The 21,559-nt window shown below is 39.5% G+C and overlaps 1 protein-coding gene across 1 annotated transcript in view; it reads left to right on the top strand.

Moving 5' to 3' along the window:
* The window catches only part of SYCP2 (synaptonemal complex protein 2), a 54,660-nt gene extending 41,986 nt beyond the window's left edge, over positions 1-12,674 (top strand). Inside the window, exons 33-40 of the mRNA XM_063298844.1 lie at positions 2,244-2,387; positions 5,006-5,136; positions 5,426-5,520; positions 5,599-5,698; positions 6,488-6,546; positions 10,307-10,385; positions 12,002-12,058; positions 12,175-12,674. Coding sequence (XP_063154914.1) covers positions 2,244-2,387; positions 5,006-5,136; positions 5,426-5,520; positions 5,599-5,698; positions 6,488-6,546; positions 10,307-10,385; positions 12,002-12,058; positions 12,175-12,246 — 737 coding nt within the window. The 3' untranslated portion in view covers positions 12,247-12,674. The remainder of the gene's footprint in view (positions 1-2,243; positions 2,388-5,005; positions 5,137-5,425; positions 5,521-5,598; positions 5,699-6,487; positions 6,547-10,306; positions 10,386-12,001; positions 12,059-12,174) is intronic.
* Positions 12,675-21,559: the final 8,885 nt, after the last annotated feature.

The following is a 21,559-nucleotide window of genomic DNA, read 5'->3' on the forward strand; positions in this document are numbered from 1 at the left end:
ACAGCATCATCTTGCAAGATTTTGAACAGTTCAGCTGGGATGCCGTCGTCTCCTGCTGCCTTGTTATTAGCAATGCTTCTTAAGGCCCATTCAACCTCACTCTTCAGGATGTCTGGCTCTAGCTCACTGACCACACCGTCAAAGCTATCCCCGATATTGTTATCCTTCCTATACAGGTCTTCTGTATATTCTTGCCACCTTTTCTTGATCTCTTCTTCTTCTGTTAGGTCCTTGCCATCTTTGTTTTTGATCATACCCATTTTTGCCTGGAATTTACCTCCAATGTTTCTAATTTTCTGGAAGAGGTCTCTTGTCCTTCCTATTCTATTGTCTTCTTCCACTTCCGCGCATTGCTTGTTTAAAAATAATTCCTTATCTCTTCTGGCTAACCTCTGGAATTTTGCATTTAATTGGGCATATCTCCCCCTATCGCTGTTGCCTTTTGCTTTCCTTCTTTCTTGGGCCAGTTCTAGTGTCTCAGCAGACAGCCATTTTGCCTTCTTGGTTTTTTCTTTCTTTGGGATGTATTTTGTTGCCGCCTCCTGAACAATGCTGCCAACTTCTGTCCAGAGTTCTTCCGGGACCCTATCTACTAAGTCCAGTCCCTTAAATCTATTCTTCACCTCCACTGCATATTCCTGAGGAATATTCGTGAGCTCATATCTAGCTGATCTGTGGGTCTTCCCTAATCTCTTTAGTCTGATCCTAAATTGTGCAAGAAGAAGTTCATGGTCTGAACTACAGTCAGCTCCAGGCCTAGTTTTTACCGACTGTACAGATGTCCGCCACCTTTGGCTGCAAAGGATGTAATCAATCTGATTTCGGTGTTGTCCATCTGGTGAAGTCCATGTGTAAAGCCGTCTCTTAGGTTGTTGGAAGAGAGTGTTTGTTATGCAGAGTGAATTGTCTTGGCAAAATTCTATCAGCCTATGTCCTGCTTCGTTTTGTTCTCCCAGGCCATACTTACCTGTAATTCGAGGTGTCATTTGACTGCCCACCTTAGCATTCCAGTCTCCTGTGATGAAAATAACATCTCTTTTAGGCGTGTTGTCCAGTAGGTGCTGCAGATCCTCATAGAACTGCTCTACTTCAGCTTCTTCAGCATTTGTGGTTGGGGCATATATTTGGATCACTGTGATGTTAGATGGCTTGCCCTGAATTCGAATTGAGATCATTCTGTCGTTTTTGGGGTTGTATCCAAGCACTGCTTTAGCCACTTTACTATTAATTATGAAGGCTACTTCATTTCTTCTGTGGTTCTCTTGTCCACAGTAGTAGATCTGGTGGTCATTTGATGTGAAGTGGCCCATTCCAGTCCATTTCAGTTCACTGACGCCCAGAATGTCTATCTTTAATCTTGACATCTCACCAATAACTACATCCAATTTGCCCTGGCTCATAGATCTTACATTCCAGGTTCCAATGGTGTGTTGATCCTTAGAACATCGGATTCGCCGTTCACCACCAGCACCGTCGGCCGCTAGCCGTCCTTTCGGCTTTGAGCTAGCTGCGTCATCATGTCTGGGGCTAGTTGAGCTCATCCTCTGTTCCTCCCCAGTAGCATTTTGACCATCTTCCGACCTGGGGGTCTCATCTTCCGATGGTATACCGACATATCTCTGGTTGTACTGATCCATTTAGTTTTCACGGCAAGAATACTGGGGTGGGTTGCCATTACCTTCCCCAGGGATCGCATTTAGTCTGACCTCTCTGTCATGACCTTCCCGTCTTGGGTGGCCCTTCACGGTTTAGCTCATGGCATCATTGATGTGCTCAAGCTCCAGCACCACGACAAGGTAACGATCCTTTGCAGAGTGAATCTGGTATAGTAGCATAAAAATTACAAATACAGATTTTCTGCAATTTAAGTATACCAAGAGTGAAAATCTCTACATTTCTGGCAGTATGCAGGCTAGTTATTTGAAAATACGGCTCCTTTACTAAAACAGAAGCTCTCCCCACCCCAATTTTTTAAACCTATTATTGCTAATTACTACACTATCCATGGAAACTGTTCCTTGTCAAAATATTGCCCATTCACCCCTCTCCCCAATACTTCTGGTATTGACGCATACGGTTTCCAGTGGACTTTTCATTACTGAGAAAGTTCAAAAATAAATCCAGTGGCAGTTTTCCAGGTGTATTTGCATATTGTTTGGAGACTTCCTGTTTGGGGTTGAATTGTGCATAAGAGCATCCTTACTGTTGTTTATAACATTTCTTTAAATATAATCTTATTAAAGGACCTACAACGTATCCTAATTTCAAACGACTGTATCAGGAAGATACAGAAAATTATTCTGATGAAGAAGAAATCAGGAGGGAGGAAAGGAAAACAAAGCTTCTCCCTAGAAAGTTATTTAAAGCAGATGATAGCACTTATAAAGGTAAGCTGGAGCTTAAGTTACTGTAAAAATCATTGAAATGACAGAAAACACATAGCATATAAACCTGTTAATTTTATTTCTGTCACTTTGACAGGACTACACTACAAACGCTTGATTTCAGTTCAGATTTGAAATCCCAGATTTTTTGAATATGAGATTATCCCCCATAAAGGATAATTTTATAGTTTTATAGAAAATGGTGCTTTATTAACTGCGGGCTCAAAACAAAAATAATGGCAGGAAGTTACTTTGAATAAACAAATCACCAATAATGGGTTTAAATGAATTTATATTTGCCAACCGTAACATAATCCACATGCAGTTGAAAAATAGCATTACGTATACTGTATGTATAAGTATTTTTTCTGACTATAGGAAGCTGTCACTGTTTTTCTATACAGAGAACAAAGCCCTCTGGTAACCTGCTAAAATGATCCAAAAAGGCAGTGACTTCTCTCCCTTTCTGTCCATTCCTTTCTCCCCATCACCACCACAAACTGGTTCAAGAAGGGACAAATAAGGGATGGTTAAAAACATATTAGCAGGGCCTAGTGTGGTCTCCCATGTTGGCTGTGCTTGTATTTGTATGCGGTGATAGCTACCAGGCAGACAAAGGAGCCCTGAACTGCAGGGATGTTGACTTCATGGCTGAGGAGGACCACATGGATGGACCAGGGAGTGCTTCTTCTACTTCTGTACTGGTAGTCCTTGCTTAATGACCACAACTGGGACTGGAATTTAGGTTGCTAAGCGCTGTGGTTGTTAAGCAAAGCCAGACCGGATTTTACTACCATTTTTGTGGCAGTCGTTAAGTGAATCACATGGTCATTAAGCAAACCACATGCTAATTAAGTGAATCATTTGGTTCCCTATTTATTTTGCTTATTGGAAACTGACTGGGGAAGTTGAAAATGGTGATCATGTGACTGTGGGATGCTGCAACTGGCATAAATGCATGACAGTTGCCAAGCACCTGAATCGTGATCATGTGACCACAGGGACACTGACGGTCGTAAGCGTGAGGAGCAGTTGTAAGACATTTTTTTCAGCGCCGTCACAACTCCAGACAGTTGCTAAACGAATGGTTGTTAAGCAAGGGCTACCTGCAGTGTGGTCATTGTTCTTGGCCTGCTAGTGTGGAAAGGAGCTGTGGGAAGCCAGGGGCTGACGGGGGGGGGGGGTTCAAAATTTATGGGAGTTGGAAAATATTAGAAGCAGCTGTGGCAGGAGGGATGCTTGGGTAACCCTACTGGGTGAGCTTTGTAGTTCTGGGCAGGAGGAAGGGTACAGTAGGGCTTCCTATAGAGCAGTGAAGTTGAATACGGGGCAGAAGCATTTATGGGCAGCTTATTATTCATCCAAGCGTGCTGCAGAGAGCATGGCAGTAGCAGAAAAATCTAGGTGCTCATTATGTCTTTTGAGAGGGAGACAAATACCACCACTAGCCAGGAGCAAGGAAGAAAAGCCAGCACAAGTCAGCTGGAGCTGTTCCTTCAATTACTCTCTCTAATTATTTTTCTTCCTCCAACCTTGTCCCAGGTGTGAAGTACCTTTTGGTCAGCTACATTATTTCAATTAATTTTGGATACTGAGAATTTATGAGGATGGGGCACATTTATGTGAAAGGAGCTAACAAGCAATCAGTGCTTTCCTTTTCGGCCAAGAACAAGCATTGTGAACTGTTAAGTTGTTTAGTTGCTGGGCTAAAACTTACATCCTTTTCCCACTTATTGAGGTTTCCAGAAAAATAGCCTTTTCCCAACAATTCAGCTTTGTGTGTCTGCTACTTGTAAACAAAAATATATACAGAGAGCTCATTATGACAGCATATTTCCTACAAGATTGATAGGTTTAGAATTAAAGATTGATCCTACTTTGGCAAAAAGGTAACTGACATGTCATAAAAGTGATTGTTGTAATTTTTTCCTAGAAACGCTTCAGGTGAATGTAATGTTTATGATACATAATGCCATCTTAAGGATGAAAACTTTGAACTCCATAAATACTTTTAGTTCACTGAGCATATCTTACAATCGTCTTTTTACTGTCTTTTTAAATAAAAATAGCTCAAAGGATATTTTCTAGTTATTTATATATTTCATATACAAAAGATGTAGCAGGTACAAGGCTTTTTCTGAAGAATATAGCAAAATAATTCTTCAAAATTATAAATTAGCACGAGGGCTATTTTATGTATGAGAGATTCCTTGTAAGACTATAGGTAGAATCTCACGTAATATTTGTAAAGATTATAGTGTCAGATATTGCACAGTAGGTATGTACGGTCACCTGAAGCGATTGGTCTAGTAAACACAATGCAACTTTCTTGCTTAAGCTAAGTTGGTTCAGATCTGGTTCAGTAGCTATCTGGGAGACAGCTTAGGAACTGTAGCAATGAAAAAGGCATTTATATGATAAACGTTCACTTACCGTGTTCATAACATATGTGATGGTATATACAAAAGAGGAGAAAATTGCTTAAGCCATTGGTTATTAAGAGAATATTCTTTTTAAGGGGGTGCTTAAGATGTGTTATCTCTTGCATAGCACATTAGTACTAAAAGGATTAGTCAGTGGAGTAAATAACATCTAAATCTTAAAATCACATTCTTTTTCAGTATCTGAAAGCTTACCTACTTTATCTATCAATGAGACATCTCTTTTTGATCCGGAAGGCTGGGATACTGACTGTTCAAGCGTAGAGGTGATTTGTCAGAAGCTTCATAAGGAATTTGCCAGGAAAATGCAGGTGAATATTCATATCTTTCTTGGAGGTGTATATTTAGTGCATACTGTCTGTGTCTCCCTCGAGTATGCTGGTAATAATCAACATGTACGTTTGTGCGTGTCCATGCGTATGTGTATTTTTTGAATTGTTCTATTGTTAAACAAGAAAGAGAACTTTCAGGATGATTGATGATTTGTATTTTCTTAGTTTATGTGGATGTGATAGAATTCCACAATTTTTAAAAAACTTGTTCTAACTTCAATCCGTACTCAATTTAAAAGGAATAACCATGTAACCTTTGTATTTTTAGAGCCGATCAAAGAGAACTGACAGTTTTGCAAGACAGTCACTGAAAACAGCTCACCAGCATATGAACACAATGGGTAGAGAATTACATAAACAGAGGTTTGTACAGAATGAATGCTCAGACTTTCATGTTATTATACATATTGTATACTTTAACTTTTGCTTATATTTTTCCAGGACCAGACAGCTGGAAAATCTTCATTCCTGCCTCATCAAAGAGCTTGAAAGTTTTGAAAGAGATTCACACGTTTTGAGAAATATGGAAAAAGATTTTTCAGTATGTTATTTTCATTTACAAAAAATATTAAAAGGAATATTATATTTTAAATTATGACATTTAAAAATATTAGGAGGAAATATATCCTTTGAACTGATACAAGAAAGGAAAGCAGAACTAGTTGCCTTCTAAGATAGCTTTGTATTAGGAGCATAAAACAAATTGTGCAACTAATTGTACTAAGCCATTCCAGTAATAACATATTCCTCCAGAGCTTTCTGTTTCCCCAACCACTGCTTGGAACTGACCAGCTTCTAAAAAGGGAAGAGACAAAACGCTTTCCATCGGCAGTACTAACTTATAACTGCCAACCCTATTTTTTTGAAAGGAAGGGTCAACTCCTCATTTATCATCACTGGTACATTTTTGATTTGGTACATCTCAAAAGCCTCAGTGCCTTAAATGTATATCTGGATTGAAAAAATCAAGACCAGAGTCAGTTAAAAAAAAATGACATCATGTTCTGGGATTGAATATGATCATGATTGACTGTATCTCTTAGTTCACCCGACATTTTTAGATGATATCAGTCTCAGATTAGAAGCCTGGGCTCCTCAGTAAAAATGGCAACCCATGCTGACTGCATTATGTTATCATAGGGTTGGGGTTAGGGTTTATGCATAAACAGAGGTTCCTGTAAGTAAGTGATTAAAATAGAGCATGAAATCAACAAAGCTGGTAGAAGATAATTAAGAGGTATTATAGCACAGCGTGCAGTAAAGCGTTATTTTGATTTATGATGAAAGACTAATTAAATTAAAATTTCTATTACACATTGGCTCTTTTTAGAACTTTTCGAAGAAGCATTCTGAAACATTTAGCACTTACAACAAGAGTCAACAACAGAGGTTAGTATATTTCCTTATTATTGTAATACGTTCTATTATCAGTGTAATTATTGTTGTTATAGTTATTCTTAAAGAACCATTAATTTACATTCCTTAGGAGGCTTACAATATAATAATAATAATAATTTATTTTGTCCTCTTTAACTCTAACAGCCTCAGAGTCACACAACTGGGTTCACTGTTCATTTCATTCTCATAATAATCCTGTGAGATAAGATTGGACTGTTGGAAAAAAGTCACCTGATGAGTTCCATAATGCCAATTCTATGCTCTAAGCCAGTGTTTCTCAACCTTGGCGACTTTAAGCTGTGTGGACTTCAACTCCCAGAATTCCCCCACCAGCATGCTGGCTGAGGAATTCTGGGAGTTGAAGTCCACACAGCTTAAAGTCGCCAAGGTTGAGAATCACTGCCCTAAGCATTAAACAATACTATGTAATGAGAAAAAATGAAGGGGAGGAAAATGCAGCAAAAGCAGATATGGGAAAGAAAATGCATTTATTCCCACCAGATTTAATTATAGTAGGATATTGGAGACAGGAATTAGGTTAAAGATTTCACAGAAAAAGCAGAGCTGTAACTATGGATTTAAATGAAGTAAGAGAGGTGTCATCATGCGTATCTGGGAGCACAGCCCTTTATATGGCAACCATTGACAATCTTAGGTAAGGATGTATTGGGATGTGTGAGGAGAAACGTAGTGGAGCAAAGACTATACAAGTCTGAGAGCAGTTGTTGAGTACACATTTGGTCAGAGTATTATAGCTACATACATATCCATCATGGTGTTCCCTTTCAGAAATAACTAGGAAATTACCATTTTCTGCATTTCTCTCCTGGTTCTTAATCCTTAACATGCCACAAATCTCTTAATTTTAATTCAACCCATTATGGAATAAGCTTTCTGAAAAATGATTGAGAGGTTACTTAAAATACTTGATCTTCAAGGAAAAGTTGAAGGATTTCATAGAATCATGGAGCTGGAAGGGATCATTGTCCACCTTTTTGCTTTAGGAAACTTTTCATAATCCTAGAACTTCAGCTCACTCATTGACATTGATTCACAATAGAATTAAACCAAAACAAATCATTTATGGAATTTACTGCCATAAGGTAGAATGATGGCTGTTAAGGATAGGCCTGTTGACAAATATAATCCATAGTGCTTAAATGTTACCTCCAAATGTTTATAGGCCATGTGCCACTGAACACCAGTTGGCAGATAGGAATCAGCAGAGAACATCTACTGCCTTTATTCCCTGTTGGAAAATGTTCCAGAGATATTTGGTTGGCTGTCAGTAGCAACAGGTTGCTAGAATAGCTGACCTTGATCCAGAAGGGCCGCATTCTTGTGACTATGTTGTTGTTGTTTATTCGTTTAGCCGCTTCTGACTCTTCGTGACTTCATGGACCAGCCCAAGCCAGAACTTCCTGTCGGTCGTCAACACCCCCAGCTCCCCCAGGGACGAGTCCATCACCTCTAGAATATCATCCATCCATCTTGCCCTTGGTCGGCCCCTCTTCCTTTTGCCTTCCACTCTCCCTAGCATCAGCATCTTCTCCAGGGTGTCCTGTCTTCTCATTATGTGGCCAAAGTATTTCGGTTTTGCCTTTAATATCATTCCCTCAAGTGAGCAATCTGGCTTTATTTCCTGGAGGATGGACTGGTTTGATCTTCTTGCAGTCCAAGGCACTCTCAGAATTTTCCTCCAACACCACAGTTCAAAAGCATCGATCTTCCTTCTCTCAGCCTTCCTTACGGTCCAGCTCTCACAGCCATATGTTACTACTGGGAATACCATTGCTTTAACTATGCGGACCTTTGTTGTCAGTGTGATGTCTCTGCTCTTAACTATTTTATCGAGATTTGTCATTGCTCTTCTTCCAAGGATTAAGCGTCTTCTGATTTCCTGACTGCAGTCAACATCTGCAGTAATCTTCGCATCTAGAAATACAAAGTCTTTCACTGCTTCTACATTTTCTCCCTCTATTTGCCAGTTATCAATCAAGCTGGTTGCCATAATCTTGGTTTTTTTGAGATTTAGCTGCAAGCCAGCTTTTGCACTTTCTTCTTTCACCTTCATCATAAGGCTTCTCAGTTCCTCTCCGCTTTCAGCCATCAAAGTGGTATCATCTGCATATCTGAGATTGTTAACATTTCTTCCAGCGATTTTAACTCCAGCCTTGGATTCCTCAAGCCCAGCATGTCGCATGATGTGTTCTGTGTACAAGTTGAATAGGTAGGCTGAGAGTATACAGCCCTGCGGTACTCCTTTCCCAATCTTAAACCAGTCCGTTGTTCCGTGGTCTGTTCTTACTGTTGCTACTTGGTCGTTATACAGATTCTTCAGGAGGCATACCAGATGACTTGGTATCCCCATACCACTAAGAACTTGCCACAATTTGTTATGGTCTACACAGTCAAAGGCTTTAGAATAGTCAATAAAACAGAAATAGGTGTTTTTCTGAAACTCCCTGGCTTTTTCCATTATCCAGCGGATATTGGCAATTTGGTCCCTAGTTCCTCTGCCTTTTCTAAACCCAGCTTGTACATCTGGCAATTCTCGCTCTATGAATTGCTGAAGTCTACCTTGAAGGATCTTGAGCATTAACTTACTGGCGTGTGAAATGAGTGCCACTGTTCAATAGTTTGAACATTCTTTAGTGATTCCTTTTTTTGGTATAGGGATATAAGTTGATTTTTTCCAATCTGATGGCCATTCTTGTGTTTTCCAAATTTGCTGGCATATAGCATGCATTACCTCGACAGCATCATCTCGCAAGATTTTGAACAGTTCAGCTGGGATGCCGTCGTCTCCTGCTGCCTTGTTATTAGCAATGCTTCTTAAGGCCCATTCAACCTCACTCTTCAGGATGTCTGGCTCTAGCTCACTGACCACACCGTCAAAGCTATCCCCGATATTGTTATCCTTCCTATACCGGTCTTCTGTATATTCTTGCCACCTTCTCTTGATCTCTTCTTCTTCTGTTAGGTCCTTGCCATCTTTGTTTTTGATCATACCCATTTTGGCCTGGAACATACCTCCAATGTTTCTAATTTTCTGGAAGAGGTCTCTTGTCCTTCCTATTCTATTGTCTTCTTCCACTTCCGCGCATTGCTTGTTTAAAAATAATTCCTTATCTCTTCTGGCTAACCTCTGGAATTTTGCATTTAATTGGGCATATCTCCCCCTATGGCTGTTGCCTTTTGCTTTCTTTCTTTCTTGGGCTACTTCTAGTGTCTCAGCAGACGGCCATTTTGCCTTCCTGGTTTTCTCTTTCTTTGCGATGTATTTTGTTGCCGCCTCCTGAACAATGTTGCGAACTTCTGTCCAGAGTTCTTCCGGGACCCTATCTACTAAGTCCAGTCCCTTAAATCTATTCTTCACCTCCACTGCATATTCCTTAGGAATATTAGTGAGCTCATATCTAGCTGATCTGTGGGTCTTCCCTAATCTCTTTAGTCTGATCCTAAATTGTGCAAGAAGAAGTTCGTGATTGGAACTACAGTCAGCTCCAGGTCTTGTTTTTACTGACTATATAGATGTCCGCCACCTTTGGCTGCAAATGGTGTAGTCAATCTGATTTCAGTGTTGTCCATCTGGTGAAGTCCATGTATAAAGCCGTCTCTTAGGTTGTTGGACTTGTGACTATACATTTGATTATAATGAAATGGAAACCAGTGGGTTTTTTTTATTATGAATGTTTCTCTCTGTGTCAAAGCAGATGCTCAAATATTGGTTTGATCTGTGCCTTCTTAGACTTCAGAATCTTAGAACTTCATTTGAGAAGAACATTTACCATACTGCTGATCAAGACGAAAATATTTTTCTATCTGAGGTATGTAATTCTCCCTGTGGCTGGCTGAGGTGATCATAATTCAGTTCTGAAGAAGGAATGGACAGCTGAAGCCAGAATGAACAAAATGAGCAAAGTTTTATTGATCAATTCTGTATATTTACATAGGAGAGTTCCTTTTCCAATCAGCTGCTGTGGGCATGGGGAGCAGCAGGAAAGTCAGCCATGGCAAATCTACCCACAATGGGTTGTCTTTTGGGGGAAAGTTTTATAGCCTTTCAACTTCTCTCTCTTTCTTCCCACCCCCAAAATAAATCAGGAAAGAGCAAGGGAAGGTTACATATTAGTGAGTATTGCCTAGATTGTTAAACATCTGGACACCTAGTTAAGGCAAAAGCGGGAAATAATGATCTAATTGGAGTCATTGTAGGAAGTTCCTTATCACTAGGCTAGCACAAAACAGAGTATCTGGGGTTTCATAGAAAAAACAAGAGACTAACTTGAGTAAGCAAGGTTTTGTGTGTTGGTCAAAAGTGCAATTCATTCAAAATATACTCTTCTTCTAAAAATACTGTTTCTAACCCCTACTTTCAGTATAACAAAACATTCTGCAAACCAAAATAGCTAGTACCCAAAAAAGTTAATACTGTGTGAGCTTTCTATTCCCTTCAGTCATGATTGTGTTTATGTTGGAAACCTAGTATGAATGTTAAACTTTCCTTGTGAGAGTGTCAGTCAATAGATCACTTACATGACTCCTTCCTTCCTTCCTTCCTTCCTTCCTTCCTTCCTTCCTTCCTTCCTTCCATCCATCCATCCATCCATCCATCCATCCATCCATACCTGTTTCCTGAATTATGCTGGTGCATAAAATATGAAACCTTTCTTGTTTTCCTGCCTCATATCTTTGGAACTAGTATTATCTGGCTGAAGCAGTAGCATTTACCTCCTGCTTTCAGCTTGTGCTTAATTATATGCAAAGTTTAGGGCAGTCTCACAGGTGGAACATGACCCACTAGGCGTATTGTTGATGGCATCTGTGAGCATGATTTCTCAGTCACAGTGTGTGCTGACTGCTCTTTCTCTGTGTAGTTACTGTAGTTTCTTTGAATCAGCTTTGACTATCAGTAAGTAATTCTGCCATGATCTTTCTGGGTCTCTGAATCACTCCCAGTACAGAGTTGTAGCAAAATGTCCAACCCCGAGGAATTTATATGGGTATGATTTATATGTGTATTACCGTTCTCGGTTTCTTCCACATCAGTCGACAAGATAATTCGTAGTTTAGTCTTGTAAGCGAAGTCAGAACAATTATTCAGAAACGTAGGGATTGCTTACAGACTTGGAGGCATATTACCACTTAGCCAAAGGTTTCTGTCTGAAGTTTTGGAAATATAGAAAATGTGGATTTGGGAAGTAGAAAAGCAAATGACAGAAGAGGGCTTACTCTGAACCTTTAAGATAAGTGCTTAGGACTCTTGAAACTCTGTTACAGACTAGTGATAAGTTGCAGCCTAGAAGTTGTGTTACATCGACATAGAATCTCTGTAATGGCTAATTATGTCTTGGAAGCATTGTAAAGCCATTGATTTGTTCTTGCTATCCGTTATAGATTCAAGATTGCTTCAAAATAAGCAATTGTTTTGGATGCATTTTAGGTACATCTATTGAAAGAAGATATTAAGGGGATCCAAGAGAAATTTCTTAAGGAAATGGTAAATATAGTTACCTTTTCACTGTACACTCAATTCTGTATTCATTATATAACTTTAAACAAAGTTCTTGTTAAATTGTTTTTTAAAAATAAAATATGTTTATTTTTTTATCACAGCATGAAGAAGAATTGCTCAATGTTCGCAAAGGGTTGCAATCACTCTTTATGGCAGAAGATAGGAAATTCTAAAATAATTTATAATGTAAATGTAGGGAAATGAAAGACTGTATATATTTATACTGCATTGTAACGTGACCGACCAGTAAATTTACCACTGGGACATTATTGGACATAATTATAAAGAGCAAACAATTTTCATGAAAATTATTCAATTGTTGCTGTAATTCAGTTCAAGAGAAGGATTTTGTTATTTTTTTTTAAATGCCATTATAAAAGCAACTTCATTAAATTGGGGATATTCCGAATATACAGTGGCCAGCTAATTACAACTTTCATAAAACTCAGTCATAACTAACTTTAGATGACCTGGATCTAGTTTATTAAAGGCACACTAAAATCCAAGTCTGAGTGTTTTGAGAAATTCAGTTTCCTGACCAGTATAGGCTTCCAGGACAGAAATGATGTATGTTTTTCAACTTACAAAGTGAACTAAGTATTTGTTTCCAGTTTGGGACATAATGCAGGCCAAATGTCAATTAAAGCCTTCAGATGTAATGCTCCTCTTATCCAGGACGATGTAGTTGTAGTTTCTGAGATTGGGCTTTTAAAATCTCAGAAATAACTAGTGGAAGGGGGACAATGTGATCAATTTTGTGTTCTCTGGGATATTGTCATAGCGGGGTTACTGGATAAAACTTACCATATAACGAGTAAACTTGTTATGTGTTGGTGAGTCACAACTTGCCCTATTGATTTTATTGAATTTTCTTTAAGCATGAGTAAATCTAAGTCCAACACACCGGCTCTTCAGATACATTGGATATGTTCATAATTTTACCACTAAAGATAGCAATCATATTGTATGCACTGGGAAATGCAGATAGCAATTAGAAATCTTTAGCTATTTAAAAATAAATTTAAAAGGTTTTATGAAGTTTTTTTTCAAGTTCTCTGTCATAATAGTTTTAATTGAAATTGCTTGTCTAAAAATTATAAATGTACCCTTCAACTGCATTGTAAGTGTACTTTTAAAATTACAGAAAAGTATATTTTGGAAGATTAAAGTTTTTTTTTTTTTACAAAATACTGATAAACTAAAATGGTTAATATTTTTTCCTCTCTCATTTTGAGGCAATAATATAAAGAAATCTATATTTGGAGATACATTTCATTTAATGCACTACTTTGAGTAGGTAGTAGAATGATGGCTCAACTGCTTCCTTCTAACATTAATGTAATTTTGCAATGATAAATTTTCTACATATTGCATTTTCAAAGAAAGTCAAATTTTCATGTTCATAATTTCCTACAATCCTTTCTCCCATGTTGCTATTTAGTTCTTGAAACATAATTCTGGGGCTCAGTCTTCATCATACTTACCATGGAATAGGTACAATGGTGAAATACATTTCTGAGGAAGTATGTGTAAAATCGTGTTTTTTCTTTTCATGTTTCTCTATTGTGGTCCCACAATAAGATTCATTTGGATATGTTATTCCAAGAGCTATCTTACTTGCGTTACAGTCTGTGATATCTGAAGACTGAAATAGATGAGTGCACACGTTCTTCCACTTTTCCAGTTTTTAAGAACAGCTACTGAATCAAGTTTTGGGGAGAAAATACAATATCTGCCATAAGTATTAAAGTTTGTATTTTTTGCTTATGATGGAATCCCGATTTGAATGGTGTATTAACAACAAAAGTCTAATAGATTTTTCTTTGGATAAACATTGAAAAATAGGCATGGTGACCCTAATTATCACTTTTCTTTCATAAATACAGATTATTACACCCTCCAGATATTGCTGAATTATACTTTCAGGAGTTTCTACCAACAGAGCCATTGGTGTGAGGTACAGGAGGCTGTGTTTTCAGGCTGGGGCATAGTATGGAAAAGGCACTGGTTACTCTTGTGGATGACCTGTGGTGGAGCCAGGATGGGGCAAGTGCAACCATCCTGGTTGCTCTTGATCTCTCTTCAATACTTTGATCATGGTATCCCTCTGGACTGACTGCAGGAAGTAGGAGCAGTAGGAAGTGTGTTATAGTGGCTCTTCTCTCCGTGAGCAGATCCAGTTGGTATTGATTTGTGGAAGAGAGGTTGCACTCTCTTCCACAAGAGAATTGACACTCTCAATTCTCCTATTTAACATCAACATGAGATGGTGGGTCAGGTCAACCATTGATTTAGGAACTGGTATCATTAATATGCTGATGATACTCAGTTATACATCTTGTCCCTGAGCTGGGCAAGCAACACTGTTATGTCCCAGTGTCTGGAGTCTGTGTGGGGCTGGATGGGGAGAAACAAGCTCAAACAAAACCCAAGCAAGATTGAGTGGCTGTGGGTGTTTGAGCCCCCCAGAGCTGGGGATCTTCCATCTCTGGTCCTGAACTGGGATGCACTTACAGTTATTTATGCCTTGGTCATCTCATGGATGGACCATTGTAATGTGCTCTGCATAAGGTTTCTCTTGAAAAATCACTTGGAAGCTACAGCTCATACAAAATGCAGCAGGATGAGCAGTGATTGGTAGGCTACCCCATACCCATGTAACACCCATGCTCCATGAAATGCACTAGTTACCAGTTGCCTTCTAGGTGCAATTCAAATGCTGCTTGTTATCTTTAAGCCTTACATGGCATAAGGCCTAGTTTGAAGGATTGTTCTGTCTCCCATGGTTCTGCCTGCCCTATGAGATGTGACAGAGTTGCCTGGCTTCTGGTCCCATCAATTAAGCAATGTCAGGACCTGGGGGGTGGGCCTTCTCTGGTGTGGCACCTGCCCTCTTTTAACAGCATCTCCCTGAAGATTTACATGACCCTCACCTGAACAGCCTTGGGTTAGGTTAGGGTGATTGAGGGGCCTTTTGTCTGTTTTCCATTTCTGTGGGTGGGGGAGATGGTTGGTTGTCATTTCCTCTGGATGACACTGTCTTTTGGAGTTTATTTTTAATTTTACTCTTTTATACATTAAGCTAATGCTAAGGTGGGCAGTCAAATGACACCTCGAATTACAGGTAAGTATGGCCTGGGAGAACAAAACGAAGCAGGACACAGGCTGATAGAATTTTGCCAAGACAATTCACTCTGCATAACAAACACTCTCTTCCAACAACCTAAGAGACGGCTTTATACATGGACTTCACCAGATGGACAACACCGAAATCAGATTGATTACATCCTTTGCAGCCAAAGGTGGCGGACATCTGTACAGTCAGTAAAAACAAGGCCTGGAGCTGACTGTAGTTCAGATCACGAACTTCTTCTTGCACAATTTAGGATCAGACTAAAGAGATTAGGGAAGACCCACAGATCAGCTAGATATGAGCTCACTAATATTCCTAAGGAATATGCAGTGGAGGTGAAGAATAGATTTAAGGGACTGGACTTAGTAGATAGGGTCCCGGAAGAACTCTGGACAGAAGTTGGCAGCATTGTTCAGGAGGCGGCAACAAAATACATCCCAAAGAAAGAGAAAACCAAGAAGGCAAAATGGCTGTCTGCTGAGACACTAGAAGTAGCCCAAGAAAGAAGGAAAGCAAAAGGCAACAGTGATAGGGGGAGATATGCCCAATTAAATGCAAAATTCCAGAGGTTAGCCAGAAGAGATAAAGAATTATTTTTAAACAAGCAATGCGCGGAAGTGGAAGAAGACAATAGAATAGGAAGGACAAGAGACCTCTTCCAGACAATTAGAAACATTGGAGGTAAATTCCAGGCAAAAATGGGTATGATCAAAAACAAAGATGGCAAGGACCTAACAGAAGAAGAAGAGATCAAGAAAAGGTGGCAAGAATATACAGAAAACCTGTATAGGAAGGATAACAATATCGGGGATAGCTTTGACGGTGTGGTCGGTGAGCTAGAGCCAGACATCCTGAAGAGTGAGGTTGAGTGGGCCTTAAGAAGCATTGCTAATAACAAGGCAACAGGAGACGACGGCATCCCAGCTGAACTGTTCAAAATCTTGCAAGATGATGCTGTCAAGGTAATGCATGCTATATGCCAGCAAATTTGGAAAACACAAGAATGGCCATCAGACTGGAAAAAATCAACTTATATCCCCATACCAAAAAAGGGAAACACTAAAGAATGTTCAAACTATCGAACAGTGGCACTCATTTCACATGCCAGTAAGGTAATGCTCAAAATCCTGCAAGGTAGAATTCAGCAGTTCATGGAGCGAGAATTGCCAGATGTACAAGCTGGGTTTAGAAAAGGCAGAGGAACTAGAGACCAAATTGCCAATATCCGCTGGATAATGGAAAAAGCCAGGGAGTTTCAGAAAAACATCTATTTCTGTTTTATTGACTATTCTAAAGCCTTTGACTGTGTGGACCATAACAAATTGTGGCAAGTTCTTAGCGGTATGGGGATACCAAGTCATCTTGTATGCCTCCTGAAGAATCTGTATAACGACCAAGTAGCAACAGTAAGAACAGACCACGGAACAACAGACTGGTTTAAGATTGGGAAAGGAGTACGGCAGGGCTGTATACTCTCACCCTACCTATTCAACTTGTATGCAGAACACATCATGCGACAAGCTGGCCTTGAGGAATCCAAGGCTGGAGTTAAAATCTCTGGAAGAAACATTAACAATCTCAGATATGCAGATGATACCACTTTGATGGCTGAAAGTGAAGAGGAACTGAGGAGCCTTATGATGAAGGTGAAAGAAGAAAGTGCAAAAGCTGGTTTGCAGCTAAACCTCAAAAAAACCAAGATTATGGCAACCAGCTTGATTGATAACTGGCAAATAGAGGGAGAAAATGTAGAAGCAGTGAAAGACTTTGTATTCCTAGGTGCAAAGATTACTGCAGATGCTGACTGCAGTCAGGAAATCAAAAGACGCTTAATCCTGGGGAGAAGAGCAATGACAAATCTCAATAAAATAGTTAAGAGCAGAGACATCACACTGACAACAAAGGTCCGCATAGTTAAAGCAATGGTGTTCCCTGTAGTAACATATGGCTGCGAGAGCTGGACCATAAGGAAGGCTGAGCGAAGGAAGATCGATGCTTTTGAACTGTGGTGTTGGAGGAAAATTCTGAGAGTGCCTTGGACTGCAAGAAGATCCAACCAGTCCATCCTCCAGGAAATAAAGCCAGACTGCTCACTTGAGGGAATGATATTAAAGGCAAAACTGAAATACTTTGGCCACATAATGAGAAGACAGGACACCCTGGAGAAGATGCTGATGCTAGGGAGAGTGGAAGGCAAAAGGAAGAGGGGCCGACCAAGGGCAAGATGGATGGATGATATTCTAGAGGTGACGGACTCGTCCCTGGGGGAGCTGGGGGTGTTGACGACCGACAGGAAGCTCTGGCGTGGGCTGGTCCATGAAGTCACGAAGAGTCGGAAGCGACTAAACGAATAAACAACAAATACATTAAGCCACCCAGAGCTATTGGACTTGAGTGGCCTAGAAATGCAAAAAGCAAATAAACAAGCAAATATTTTTAGGGTAACAAGTTCTCCACACTGGATTACCAAAACATAATTATTATGACCGGTTTTGTCAGGTAGCAGCCTCCTCAGGCTTGAATGGATGATCGTTGAATTACGCTAGCCCTCTCAGATTCTCTATTCTCACTGCTCTAATAAGCAATTTCTGCTCTATTGATTCCAAGTGCAACTAATTTAGGTTGGACCCAGCCCTATTTCCACAGTTAGAAATAGGAAAAAAAAGAAGTTTGGTTTCCATTCTTATATACCCAAATGTTAATACAGAAGAATCACACAGCAAAAAGCAGGTTCTGCTGCCATTTAGAAGGTATCTATATTTTGCATCCCAGATCAGGTGGCCCCATAACTACTGCAGTAACAATCAAAACCGACACAGGTATTAAATCCGCCTCTCTGCTGCTGTGATTTTACTTCCCCAAATTCAGAAACTTGCTGTAGAAATTTTTCTGTGTAACTTTTAATGTAATAAGGATGAGAACTTTAATTACCTTGATCAATAGATTAGTCAACTTGAGATTCCGAGGAAAAATCAGGAGAGGACCATTTTTTTCTGAGAATGTAATTTAATGGGCAGGATTGACAATGAAGGTATCATGAATTTCCAAATTAAGGAACTAAAACATGAAACATTACCTTTCTTTCAACAATGAGCAGTATTCTTATTTGTTGAAAGTTTAACCTTAAGAGATTAATTGTATTTTTAAAGGGAGGTGCTTATTCGACTCAAAATTCTTTAATCATTTTGCACCCTAATGCCCAACCTGCAAAACAGACTTTCTGTGTTTGCATCCAGTGAAGCTGAGTTGGATGCAGTTTACTCTGAAAAATGCTTCTCTTTCCGCAGTTATTTTTATTCCCACTAGGCGGTCCTTGTGAAATTTCATTCAGATCAACTCAGTTTGTTGGAGAGAACGTCAAGGGATAAGAGTTGAAATTTGGAGGCATTTTTTCTTATTTCTGTGATTAATTTGAAAATCTGCTGTGCACCTCTCTTACTCCTACAACAGTCTATACGTGGAGATACATGTATCCACCAAAAGCCTCACCTCTGACCTCTGAGGTTTCATACATAAAATTAATGTGCGCATCCCTGACACAGCTGGTGGGAAGTTAAATCCAGGCCTTTCCTTCCATCCTCATTCTCACAGAGATGATTGACACGGTCAAAGCAGGTTGGAGCTTGGAGAGTAGCTGCACAGAGATCCTTTCATGCAGTAACGTGTGCCGTAAATATATTATTTACATATATTGTGGGGCTAGATTGCTCCAGTCAGCAGTTAAGACAGCTCTTCCAATTCCTCACGGTGGGATAAGAAATGGGCTACCACACCAGGTGGGTTACAGACTACTAGGTGTGCATAGACTGCCCAATCCAGAACACTAGATCCAAGTCAGGTCATCCTGGAGCAGCTTTCCCAATGGGAAACTTCCAGTTGCACTGACTTAACTTCCAGTATTATCAGCAACAGCATGCTGTAAAACTCTGGAAGGTGAAGGCAGCCCATCAGGAGGGTACCCAGTTTTGGAAACAGTGCTGTGGGGATGGTCATATACGATTAAGTGGTCAAACCCAGGGCAAAATGCAGAAAAAAACAAACCCTAATCTCCAGTCGAGCATGGGAGAAACAGACTTTTGAAGGTTAGTTGCATTAATGTGAATGAGGCAGACCAAATGTTATAGAAAGCATAGGCGGGGGCGGGTGTGTGTGTGTGAGCCGCATTCTGATTTTTTTTTATTTACCTACCTGTAACTCTTATTTTAGGAGAGAATGTGTCAGGCTCCACAGACAGGTAAGTGTCGTGAAAAGGGGAGAGGGGTTAGTTGAGGGGAACTGGCAAGAAATTGTGATGCTTTTTCTGAATTTGTGTTCTGATGGATCTGGATGCACCTGTCAGCTACGAGTTAGACATGAGCCAGCATTATGATGCAGGTGCTCAAAAAGCAAATGCATTAGCAGAAGCATAGAGTCCAGATAATAGGAAGACCAGTTTTGTACACCACCCAGAGGCCACTAGGTGGCCATTAATTTAAATAAATAAATGAATAATAATTATAAGAACACTCTATTCTGCCCTGATCAGACCCTGTTTAGAGTTCTGGGCACCACAGTTCAAAAAGAACAGTGACAAACTCTAGCAAGTTTAGCAGATATTATCATCACTGAGGTGGTGATGAGTCTGAACACCCACGTTTTGTGAGAAATAGTTGAGGGATTTCTGCATGTTTAGCCTACAGAAGAGGGAATTACAATGAAGTGGGACAAATGGTAAAGCTGAGGACTTTTCTTACCCAGGTATCATCTCACCCCTCAGTTCACTGAATGATATGATCAGTGGTTGTGCAATTGCAAAATATTCTGATTTGAGGGTTGACTTGTCAGTCACTGGATCCAAAGCTTCCCCTCCCTCCCCTACCCCTTATTATGTTTTACATAAATTATGGAATCTCCCCCCCCCTTTTTTTTTTTGCTATCTACAACTTGCTTGAAACTGAAAATTAGAACAGGCAAATAAATATATGTTCCAGATTGTACCTCATCCTCCCCATCTCATACCCTGAGTCTTGCTTAAGCTGATGCACATGTCTCATCTTAATATTTATCTGCCTTCTGAAGAATTTCTGGAAGATTTTATATAGTCTGAAGATACCATTGCTTCGTATTGAGATAATACCTCATTAGGATTTGGTTAGCTCTGATTTCAGTTTCAATAAACCATAGTCTATAGGGATCTTTTCTGCACAAAAGTGCTCCCAATTAAAATGAATTATGCAAAAGGAAAGCAAACTGTTCAGTTCAGTATGTGTGAAACCGTACCACAGGGCCTATTGTTTTAAGAGTAATAGACTTTTGAAAAACTTTTCAGCATAATCATCTCTCCCAATTTTAGGAATGGGAATTACTCACGCATATAAACTGCAACATATTTACAAGTAACATCTTGCATAATACAAAACCAGAATATTTTTAAGTATGGCATAAACCAGACTCAGTACTTATATTAATAATTTACTCAAAAGCGTATAATGTGTTAGTCCAGTAGAGAATTTCATTACATGGTATGATTTTACTATGTGTTTTATTCTTTTTTCTGACATTGTTTTTGATGCCTTAACTCAGGTTTGCACTACTTGTGATCAGTCAGGTGCTGTCACATCATTATGGTCTGTTAAGGCTAGCTGTTTATGATTGATTGATTGATTGATTATATGCCATTAAGTTGTTTTCAACTCATAACGACCACATAGACAGATTTTGCCCATGATGATCTATCCCTAACCTGGTCTTTCAGGTCTTCCAACAGTGAGCTGTTCATGAGGATCAGTATTTTCTAGCTGGCTGTTGTATATGCCTCATGAATTATGTTTGCCTGAATGAGTTAATGGTTGCGTAGCTCTGCATTTTCCATATCACAGTATTATTCAGATGCTCTTTGAACCCATTTTCTTTTGTCTGCTATGTGGAGGACTTGTAATTCTTATGGAAGAAATTAGATATGTACTGTACATTCATTTTGCAACATTCTGCATTTTTGTCCATTGTATTTACTCTTGCAAGTCTTATCTAAAAGTATTAGTGGGAAGTGATCTGAGATCATTGGGTGTACCACTGCATTCACCAGATACCCAAGGATATACCCAAGCAATTGTGGTTGTTGCTAGTGTGGAGACGCTATCTGACTGCAGGGTTCAGATTAACAGTGTTCTTTTTTTTTTTACTCATTTACTTCTGTAGCTCTTCTATTAGCAGCTCTTTCTCCATTAAGGTAGGCTATTGTCAATTTCAATATCACACTGTGCAAACAAGCAGATTGCAACAATTTTACAGATACAGATACTATTCTATATTTGAATCCTGTGCTTTTGATTAGTAGTAGCCTTAAATAGGTTCTCACCCGTTAAAGCTTTTAG

This window comes from Candoia aspera, chromosome 3 (genome assembly GCF_035149785.1).
Source record: "Candoia aspera isolate rCanAsp1 chromosome 3, rCanAsp1.hap2, whole genome shotgun sequence".
In the NCBI taxonomy this organism is placed as follows: domain Eukaryota; kingdom Metazoa; phylum Chordata; class Lepidosauria; order Squamata; family Boidae; genus Candoia; species Candoia aspera.